This window comes from Phodopus roborovskii, unplaced genomic scaffold, assembly GCF_943737965.1.
Source record: "Phodopus roborovskii unplaced genomic scaffold, PHOROB, whole genome shotgun sequence".
NCBI lineage: Eukaryota > Metazoa > Chordata > Mammalia > Rodentia > Cricetidae > Phodopus > Phodopus roborovskii.
Window position 1 is genome coordinate 16,617,266 of NW_026126517.1, and position 11,772 is coordinate 16,629,037.

Here is an 11,772-nt window from a genome sequence, read left to right on the forward strand (position 1 = left end):
GAGAGAGAGAAACTCAGCCACACTTTAAAAGCACTTTTAATGTGATCCTTTTAACTCAGTCTTGATGCAATAGGTAGTTCTCTAGGTATTGCTTGTGTAGACTTTCTACATTTTGAAGCATACTCAATAAACCATTGTTTTTATTTTTTTCCCTTGTCCAAGAAGTCACTAACAACTGCCAGTCCTCTTTAAACCACAGGAAAGGGCACAGAGTCCACTATGTTAGCTATTCCTAGACTTAGGTTCTGTTGTTTATATTTCCAATTTCACAAGGGTCTAATTTAGATGACTGTCAGTACCAAGCTGCTGTAGCCTCTTCTAGCCTAAGGCAGAAGCTTAGTCAGGAGCACAATAGTAAAAAGAGAAGGGGCAATTTGTCTTGACACAACCTGTTCCTCTCTTCTCCTTTAGTTTTTCTAGTAGTCATATTAGGTACAACACTAGTGGAGTCAATTTGCATGTACTGTTGTTGATGGTCTTTAATGTACTTAGTGTTGAAAGTCTGATACTGTGACTATGATGACATTGAGTAATGAGGTACCATGAAGGGGCTCATTTGTTTCAAATTGATGAATTTCAGACATATTTACTAGATACTTCACTTATATGGTAGAGACTTTGGTGGTATGTTCTTTTATGTTACCTGATGTCATCATTGTTGTTGTATTTGTTCCTATAGATTTCCTTACAGAAGAATGGCTTTGGAAAATGCTTCCCTGGTCACTGAATTCATCTTGGTGGGGTTAACAGACGAGCCTGACCTTCAAATACCCTTGTTCCTCCTCTTTTTGGTGATGTACATGATAACAACAATAGGAAATTTGGCTTTGATTATGCTAATTGTGCTTAATTCTCACCTTCACACCCCCATGTACTTTTTCCTATTTAATTTGTCCTGCATAGACCTTTGCTATTGTTCAGTTATAACACCCAAAATGCTGATGAACTTCACACTAAAGAAGAATGTTATTTCTTATGAGGGATGTATGACCCAATTTTATTTCTTTTGTTTTTTTGTCATTTCTGAATGTTATGTACTAACAGCAATGGCCTATGATCGCTATGCGGCCATTTGCAATCCACTCTTGTATAATGTTGCTATGTCTCCTAAGGTGTGTTCTTATCTCATGCTTGGTTCATATTTGATGGGGTTTTCTGGTGCCATGATCCACACTGGATGCGTCCTGAGACTGACCTTCTGTGATGGAAACACCATCAACCACTACTTCTGTGACCTCCTTCCATTGCTGCAGCTCTCCTGCACAAGCATTTATGTCAATGAGATAGAGCTGTTCATTGTAGCAGGAAAGGACATTATTGTGCCCACAGTCATCATCTTTACCTCTTATGGCTTCATCCTCTCCAGCATCCTCAAAATTAGTTCTACTGAAAGCAGATCCAAAGCCTTCAGCACTTGCAGTTCCCATATAATTGCTGTCTCTTTATTTTTTGGATCATGTGCATTTATGTATCTAAAACCTTCCTCAGCTGGGTCTATGGATCAGGGAAAAATATCTTCTGTCTTTTATAACATTGTGGTACCCATGATGAACCCATTAATCTACAGCCTTAGGAACAAAGATGTTAAAATTGCTCTGAAAAAGACTCTAAAAAAAAGAAAGTTTTGATCACAGTGTGGCATCTTTATACCTGCAGGCATATCACCAAGAGTTAGTGTTTATTGGTTAATACATTTTCCTGCATTTCTCATTGCATTTGCTCTATCACAGAGAGGGGAATTTGTAACCTGTTTTATTTTTGGTAGGTTTTCTTTGTCCTTCACCATTTTAGTAATTTGAGAACAACAGCACTTGAAAATCTTTCCCCCTTTCATTGTTACTAGACTTTATTCTCAAAAGTATTAATTGTTCTAACAAGTACTAAAAAGGATTACATGAATTACAAATGTCAACATAACTTTGGGTAGTGTGGTTCTTATTTGCCATTATTTATTTTTTCAGTTGTGAGTCAAATAGTCTGATTCTGCTGGTTTTTTTCCTTTCTTGAATGACCATATGTCATTTTGATATGACAGTCCTTCATAATCCCTTCTTTCAACATTGACTATTAAATATAGCCCACATCACAGTTGCGACACAGTGCACTGAAACTTCTTTTTGTCAGCAATCTTGTGTTTACATTTTAAAGACAAACTAAAAATATTTAGTTGTTTCTACTTTAGTTGTTTTAGTTGCTTTTGTGTGAGTGTGTGTGAGTGCGTGTGTTTGTGTGTGTTTGTGTGTGTGTGTGTTTGTGATTGTGTGTGTGAGTGTGTGTCCACTCACCTTGTTTGAGACAAGTTCTCTCATTGTTCTTTAGGATACAAATAATGACAGACTAGGTATCCAAAGGCACTTTAGGAATCTTCCTGTCTCTACATTCCTAGTGCTAGTTATGGATGCAATGCCACTATACCCAGAATTTACATATTGGTCTGGGAATATAATTATGGTTCCTTTACTTCCAAGGCAAGGATTTTACCAGCTTAACTATTTCCATAATCATTATTATCATTTATATTTAGAGTCTAAAAGTATGGGTGACTACATACAAAGCAGGTTATCATTTTTCATAAAACTATTACTACTGCTACTGCCACTACTATATGAGAGACATAATCATATTGAAGACTACATAGCTGAGAGTTAAACAGGAAGTCATAGGATTCATCTTTGCCAGTGTACGAGAAAGCAGATGTTTCTGCATTAGTCAGAAAGTTTCAAATTACAGTGAAAAAATATCTTCCCAGTAAACAAAGAATGAAAATGTTCTGGTCATATCCTGAATTGATTTAATATTTTTTCTATTATTATTCTATTATTCTATATTATTCTAATATTAATATTATTAGTTAGTATTAGTGATATATGACAATTACCAGTTACCATCTGGTAAAAGGTTATCCAAGTCAAAAGTAGAAGCGATTTTAAGTGTCCTGTATTTTACTTTCTCAACCCTCCCTAGCTAGAAAACTCTCTTTCTTTCCCTATGACTTCCCTATGCCACACTCTACTACAGCATATACATTAACCATCCATCCTCTGTTCTGATAAAGGCTAAGAGTAACACTATTCTGGGGGCATAAAATATACATGTAGATTTCAGGTGATCTGTTCATTTAGCAAAATATCAGTAATGAGTTCTGCCCTGGGCCTGTGATCTTCCCAGATACTAGCTTTGAACCTGGTTTATACTCTCTGACATGTATTATTTTCCACAGAGTCAGCCTCACATCAACACATAAAGCATCTTTTAAGTATTCCTCCCAAGTATAAACACCATTCAAAAGTAAAGTAAATGTTAGATCTATTTGGAGCAATTTTATTTATTTTATTCCAATTCCTACCTACCCCCAGAAAAATTTTATAGATTTGTATTGTTATGAAAAATTTATTAAGTGAAATGACATATGTTCACTTTTCTGATTATCAACTTTTTTTTTTTTTTTTTTTTCCGAGACAGGGTTTCTCTGCCTTGCTTTGGAGCCTGTCCTGGAACTACCTTTTTAGACCAGGTTGGCCTTGAATTCACAGAGATCTGCTTGACTTTTCCTCTCAAGTGCTGGGTCTAAAAGAATGTGACACCAATATGCAGTGGATTAGCATCTTTAATATAACAAATATATCCTAAGGGTTCATCCATTATAGAATAAGTCAGGATGCTATTCTTTGTTAAATTAAATAGATGAGTACTTAAGACACATCTTGTTCACTAATTAATTAATTGATGTGCATTTTAGAAAAATTTGCCTCTTATTTCTTGTGAATATTTCTCTTATGAATATCTGTGTAATATGTATGTAGAGACAAATGCATTATGTGGACACCATTTTCAGTGCTTACTAGTACATATTTAAAAGTACATTTCTCAGTTGCTATGTAAACACTTGTTTTTATATTATTAGATTGTTTCATAACATCATTGCATAAAACAGGTTTCCAGAGTAATGTCTTTTACTTTCTCCCCATTTTCAACATCCATTGTTATTGTCCAGCTTTTTACTATATCCATCCAAGTGGGTTACGGCACCGCCTTTATAATGAAACCAAATTAATGTATCTTGAATACTGTGTGAACTTCACTGTGACAGCTGAAATACTCCATAAAACTTATTCTGTAATCAACAACTTGACCTCTTCCATGACAGGCTATAAAACTTGGAAGAACTGTGATCACACTAGACTATTTGTGCTATGCAATGTGCCTTTGAAAGCTATCAAATAAGGGCTTTGCAAAATAAAGCTCAGGGGCATCAATCTCTCCTTGGTAACACTAAGGACCAGAGGCTCTCTATTTGTGCTTTATTAAAGATGGTTCTGAAGCCTACTCAAGGAGTAGAATTCATGGCAGCACATCCTTTCTATGACTTGGCTAATGATTATTGACATGAGCCAAGTACATTATCTCCTTCAAATAAGGCTATTAACAACACAGAGAAGATCCCTTTGAATGACTCCAGCACTGAAGTGAAGGAATCCATTTTTTCTAATAACATTGGATTTTTTTTAAACACAAAATTTCAAAGTAATACTAGGCACAGAATGCAAAGATGGAAGGTCAGTAGAACTTTCAGAATGAATTTTAAGGTACTTATATTTCCTTCCTTTTTGCTCTTTTAAGTATTTCCATTTACTCAAATTTCAAAATCCATTTTCTCTATTCACTGGAAGAAATTGGCTACAAATATTTTATTGCTTAGTCACTTTAAACTGAAGATGAGGTTGAAGAGATAACACAGTTGCAAGTCTGAGAACTTGATTAAACTCCTTATCCCCTGAAAAAGCTAAGTGTGATGGAAGGCATTTCTGATGCCAGCACTGGACAGTCAGAGATGGGCAGGTCCTTAAGCTCACTAGCCATTAAGCTTATTGTAATCATGGAGCTTCTAGTTAAAAAGAGATACTATCTGGAAGCAAGGTGAATGGTACCAAAGGAAATAAACTTGATGGTGGACTCTGTGTGTGTGTGTGTGTGTGTGTGTGTGTGTGTGTGTGTGTGTGTACATGCACACACAAACTCACACTCCTAAGATATATAAATAAATAAGCTCTAAAGATGATGTCTTGAAACAATTTTATATAGATAACAAAATCTGACTCACATATCTTTTTGAGGTATCCCTGAGGTTTGGGTTTTGGGTGCTCTTGTATGATAACAGCATTGAAATGTTTTCATTTTCAAATACTCCTTGATGGCAAGAGCAAATGACATTGGCTTTACTGAGGTTTAAATCCCTCCCCTCACAGATATTTTGATAAGTAATTGCCAATTTAAAATTCTAGGTGAGTGCTTTTAAGAAATGATCAGTTCATGAAACCTGCTGTACTGGTTTCACTAGCGAAGTTCTTGAATAACTGGATTCCTTTTTATGAAAGTGGATTCCTGATTAAAAAAAAAAAGGATTCCCTCCACTGCTCATTCTCATCCTGTGTCATGACTGCCCCTCAGGCTCCGTGTCTTCTTCTGATTTTAGATGCTGCTGCATGAATGGGGTTGTCCTTCTATACATATGTTTGACTTATTGGGTAATGAATAAAACACTGTTTGGTGAACAAGGAAGTAAGATAGGCAGGAGTAGGAGACAAGAAAATTATGGGAAAAGTAGGCAGAGATGACCCATCAGAATAGTCACCACATGAACAACCAAAGGAGTTAGAAGTCTGGACCCTTCACTGCTAAGGTAAAACCATGAAGAAATACTTCGAATAATAGAAATGGGTTAATAATTAAGACAGAGCCAGCTGATAAGAAGCCCTAGTCATCCGCCAACAGGTTTATAACTAATAGAGTGTCCATGTGCTTCTTTGGTGTTAAATGGCTGTGGGAAGCCATTACTGTAGCAAATGCTACAGTAAGACCCTGACCACATTCAAATAGCTTGACTGTGGATGGTGTAGCACTAAGAACTAGCATTTGCTGTCTTCATGATTATTTCTGATTATTTAGTCTATGGAATGATGTTAGAACAGCAAATTGTTAATATATATATGTATATATATTCATATATATATATATAATATGGCATAATTATATATTACATAATAGCTTTATTGAGGATTTTTTACATTTTTGTGTCATACCTGCTATTGTGAGAGTTACATATATGTAGAGTTGTGTAGCTTGGTCCTCATGTGAGACTCCTAACAGCAGGATCTGAGACTTTCTCTACTCTTTTACTGGCTTTTGGGACCCTACTCCTCATTCTGAGATACATTGCCCAGACTTAACATGTGGGGAAGGACTTTGCCTTACTGAAAGTGATTTGCTATGTTCTGTTGATACTTGTGGGAGATATGTCTTTCCTAAACAGAGACAAAGGGGGAGTGGATTGCGTGGTGGGAACAGATGGGGAGAGCCTGGGAGGTTATGAGGAATAGGAAACTGTAGGCAGGATGTAAAATTGATCAATTAATTAATTAACTGTAATTAATTAGAAGGATGTTACTAATTCCTTTATTTGCAGTATAACTGTTATATATTACCTGCTCTATTGGTAAAAGTGGAGTCCTAGCCCTTATGAGTACTGTGTCTATAATATTTTCTGTCAGGGAGCTATCAGCTGTGATGATTGCATTTTATATCAACTGTAGATTTTTATGTAAACAATGAATATTTGATAGAATTACCAACAATATTATCTATGGCTAAAGTTTCTTTTATGGAAGATACTTAACTAAGCATTAACTTCCTCCCAAAGAAAGACATTTTAATTAACTACTTAAGACAGCTATGGTTATGCTTATAGTTGATCACTAATATGAAAGTAATCTGTTTAGTGAGTTTTCAAGTGTATCCTTTATTCATAATCATACTTTTATTTGTATTATTTATGTAGCAAACAAAATAATGGCTTAAGCCATTTAATTTCCATTAGCATATCATTGCATTCTCCTCCTTCTAATTAGCATTTTACCCAATAAAGTCGTCCATCATCTTTGATGTCATGGAATTTTCATATATCCATATATGGTTACATACATATTTAATATTAGATTATACAAATAAGGAGAAAGATGCTATTTGTGTTTATTTTCCCTTATGTTCCACTCCTCCTATGCCCCAAACCATTAGTTTTCTTTCTCTCTCATAAACCATTTCTTTCAGTTTCATATGATATACATATCTAGGCCTAGATGATAATCTGAGTCTTGTTTACTTAATTTAACCAGAGTGTTTCCAGTTCTATGTATGTTCCGATAGCTAACATAGAGTTCTTTGTTATAAGTTAATTAGCTCCATTGAGCTTATAAATACCACATCTTCTGCATTCATTCATCACTGATGGGTGGCATGTGGGCATGTTTCATTTGTTGAATCTTGTATCTAGTACTATAATAAACACGGATGTACAAAGTGCTCAGTGGGGTATTGCCTTTGATTCTTCTGAGGATATACAAAAGAATGTTATGTCCCCAGTTAGGTAACAACGGGCTTGGAGGTCTTTGTAGACATAGCTTTCCCTTCTAATCAGCATCTTTTATAATTAAGAATTTAAACTGCAGGACTCTGGTGACTTGTCATCTGACTGAAACTCGAGTTATATTTATGGCCTAGGAGTGGTACCTGATATTTTAACTGTCCATAAGGTCATATAATTTTTGTCTAGCAAGAAACTTTCTGATGGAAAACGGGCATATCATTGTCCTATCACATAAAATTTAATTCAAGTATCTTGTCAACCACCTGGATAGGGAAATGCCCTTGTCTGCTTTAGAAGGTTTTGAAGAAACACTGCCTAAAATACAAACCATTACAGCAGTCTCTGACTGTTTTACATTCTTATGTGTCAGTACTCTGCTATACAACAGTCATGTTGATCAATGCCCACTCTTATCCCTTGAGAATGCCCAACATGACTGTGTTATAAACTATCATTTGCATTATGCTGTGTTCCTTTTCTGATTTAGGACCAGGGAACTAAGGCTATAAAATCTGTAAGGCTGGAGTGATGTAGCTGGGACATTTAATAGCTATGTTTTATATTGTTTTGTAGTGACTTTCATCATGGCTGTAGTAATTTGTATAACCAGCCATGATAAATAAATGTTTTACTTATCTCCCATCCTCCACAAGATTTGCTAATATTTGGTGTTTTTGGTAAATAGACACTCTGACTGATATAAGAATGCATCTCAATATAGTTTTGAGTTGTGTTTCCATGGTGGCTAAGAATGCTGAGCAGTTTCTCTCACACACACACACACACACACATACACACACACACCCTGTATTATATTATTGAAAATTGGATGTTTAATTCATTTATCCATTTATTGACTGAATAATTATGTATTGACATTTATTGTTTTGCAGTTTTACATAGTATAAATATCAATGCCCTGTAAGAAAAAGAGTTGGCAGAGATTTCTCCCATTCTGCAGCCTGTTTCTTCACTCTTCTGATTGTTTTATTTGCTGTGGTAGAAAGCTTAATTTCATGCAGTCTTACCACTTTATCTTTGATTCTAAAGTTCTCAGAAACCTTTTCAGAGTCCTTACTACATGTATACTTTCTCTATCTGCTACTCTATCAACAACAAAGTTTTGGAACTTGCATTAATATCTGAATCCATATTAAATTGATTTTCGTATAAAGTATCAGAAACTCATCAAGATGTACTCTTCCTCATATAAATATGCAACTTTCCCGACACATTGTGTTAAAGAGGACATGTTTTCTGCAATGTGTTTTGACGTTATTGTCAATAGTCATATGCCTAGAGATAAATCACCTATTCTATTTCATTGGTCAAATCATCTGCAGTACCTTGGTGATTTTGTTCCTGTTGATCTGTAGTGTGCCATGACATCAGCATTGCTCTATCTTTTTTAGAACTTTCACTGGATATTTAGAATCTTTTATATTTAAATAATAGTTTTAGGACTTTTCTATTTCTGTGAATGCTATTATTGAGAATTTATGATACATACATTTAATCTGCATATCCGTATTGGAAACACAGCCATTTTGATAGTAGTAATTCTTCTAATACATGATCATTAGTTTTCCCATTCTCTAATATTTAATTCAAAGTTTTAAAGTATCAATTGTGGGGTCCTTAGGTCTTCACTTAGGTTTGTTACTAGGCATTTCTGAAGTTGATATGAATGGCAATTTTTCCTAATTTCTTTATTGTTAAGTAAGTTCCTTATTTGTATATAGAGAGAAATTTATTTTGGGATGATAAATTGTTATGTAGCTACATCATTGAAAGTAGTTATCATATCTACAAGTTTTACAGAGATGTTTGAAAGGTTGTTTATACAAGATGATATAATCTGAGAACATTTAACTTTTTAAAATAGTTTTCTAATTTAAAATAATCTTTTTTATTTTATATTTCAATCGCAGTTCTCCCTGCCTCTCCACTCCCACTCTCTGCTCTCCTCAGCTTCCCCAACCCAACTCTCCTTCCCTCCACCCAACTCTCACCAGCTCCTCAGAGAGAGTGAGTCCTTTCATGGAGAGTCAACAAAATCTGTCATATAATTTTGAGGCAGAACCAAGGCACTCTCCCCTGTATCAAGGGTAAGCAAGGTATCTTTCCAAAGGGTCCAGTTCATGGACCAGGGATAAATTCTAGTCTAGTGCCACTATTCTCATAAAGTGCCCAAGCCACACAACAGTCACTCACATCCAGAGGGCCTAGTTTGGTTCCATGCAGATTGCCCAGCTGTCAGCCCAGAGTCAGTGAGCTACCACTAACTAGGGTCAACTGTTTCTGTGGATTTCCCCATCACAGCCGTGACCCCATTGCTCATTTTATTGATCCTCCCTCTCCTCGACTGGCTTCTAGATTTTGGCCCAGTACTTAGATGTGGATCTCTACATCTGCTTCCATTAGTTACTGGGTTTTATGATGACAATTAAGAAAGTCACCAATCTGATTACAGGGGAAGGCTAGTTCAGGCAACCTTTCCAATATCAATTAGAGTCTTTATCATCCTTATAGATTCCTGGGTATTTCCCTAGTGTCAGGTTTCTCAGTAAAGCCATAATGGTTCCCTCTATCAAGATAATATGTCTTTCCTTGATCTCCATCTATCCTTCCCCAATTTGACCATCACAATCCCTCATGTTCTCCTTCATTTCCTCTTCTTTCATCCCCATCTCCTCCCCTTCTGCCCTCCCCCTTCTTCCATGTTCCAGATTTACCCAGGAAATCTTGTCTACTTTCCCTTCCTAGTGATCCATGTATGTCTTTCTTGTGGCCCTTCTTGTTAGCTAGCTCTTCTACATACCTTGTTTGCCTTTCTGGATCTAGGTTACCTCACTTGGGATATTTTTTTCTAAAATACAGATTTAAAAAAAGTTATTTATATGGTATTTTAGTGACTAGTTTCTTAAGTTCTTTAAATATTTTGGAGATCAGCCCTCTGTCAGATGTGGGGTTTTTGAAGATTTTTCCCAGTCTTTGGGCTGCCATTTGGTTTTGTCAACTGTGTCCTTTGCCTTAGAGAAGCTTCTCAGTTTGAGGAGGTCCCATTTACTAATTGTCAATCTCAGTGTCTGTGCTACTGGTGTTATGTTCAGGAAGCAGGTTCTTGTACCAATTTGTTCAAGGGTACCTTCCACTTTCTCTTCTAAGAGGTTCAGTTGGCTGGATGTTGGTCCATTTGGACTTGAGTTTTGTATATGGTGATAGACATGGGTCTATCTGCAATCTTCTACATACCATCATCCAGTTGTACCAGCACCATTTGTTGAAAATGCTTTCCTCCTTCCATTGTATACTTTTAGCTGTTTTGTCAAAAATTGTGTTTATAGGTTAATATGTGTTTATGGGTTAATATCAGGATTTTCAATCGGATTCCATTAGTCTACCTGTCTATTTTTGTGCCAATACCAAGCGGATTTCAGGACTATAGCTCTAAAATAGAGCTTGGTCAGGGATGGTGATGCCTCTGGAAGTTCCTTTATTGTGCAGGGTTGTTTTGACTATCTTGGGTCTTTTGTTTTCCCATATAAAGTTGAGTATTTTCCTGTTACAAACAGGATTCCTGCCAGCCTGGTGCCAGTGCAGCACCAGCCCCAAATAACACACAGAGACGCTATTATTAGATAGAATGTTGGCCAGCTAGCTCTATCTTATCAGCTAGCTCTATCTTGAATATTAACCCATTTCTATTAATGTAAGTATTTGTACTTGGTCTCATCTTACCAGAGAGAGGGCTCGGAGTTGTGCTCTCCTTGACCTACAAGTGGAATATACTCCATACTATTTCCAGCATCCTCCTTGTCTCCTTGTCCCACATATCTTGTTTTCCTATTGGCCAACAGAGAATTTACATTACACAATGACATCTCCCATTTTCTCCTCTTTTCTTTATAAAATAAAAGGAATGGTTTTAATCTTAACATAGCAAAAATATTTAACAAAACAGTTATCAAATAAGAACCACAGTTAACAATTTAGTCCATTAACATTTAGCAAGATTTAAAGAAAATATTACAACAATATTTTTTAAGTTGTTCTCTTCTGCTTCATCTGCTTTGGGGTGTTCAGGTCTAGTTGGTGTAGAGTCCTTAGATTTTGGTGTGTCATACTTGTCTTTCTATTGTTAGGCGTTTTCTTGTATTGCCTCTTCCCATTGCTTCTCCCAGTAGGTTCAAGTGGGGTCTCTCTCTCTCTCTCTCTCTCTCTCTCTCTCTCTCTCTCTCTCACTCTAGTAAACCCCCCTATGGGATTAGGTGGGTCAGAAGTTCATTGTTATAGCTCTGGGTGGTCCAAGCTCCCTAGGAGGTCTCTCCTTAGGCAGGGGTCCTGCAATG

The 11,772-nt window shown here is 36.2% G+C and overlaps 1 protein-coding gene across 1 annotated transcript; it reads left to right on the forward strand.

The window, feature by feature from the left end:
* Positions 1-692: 692 nt before the first annotated feature.
* LOC127231565 (olfactory receptor 145) lies at positions 693-1,628 on the forward strand. Its single transcript, XM_051197171.1, has one exon. The coding sequence runs from the start codon at positions 696-698 to the stop codon at positions 1,626-1,628; it is 933 nt and encodes a 310-aa protein (XP_051053128.1). The 5' UTR covers positions 693-695.
* Positions 1,629-11,772: the final 10,144 nt, after the last annotated feature.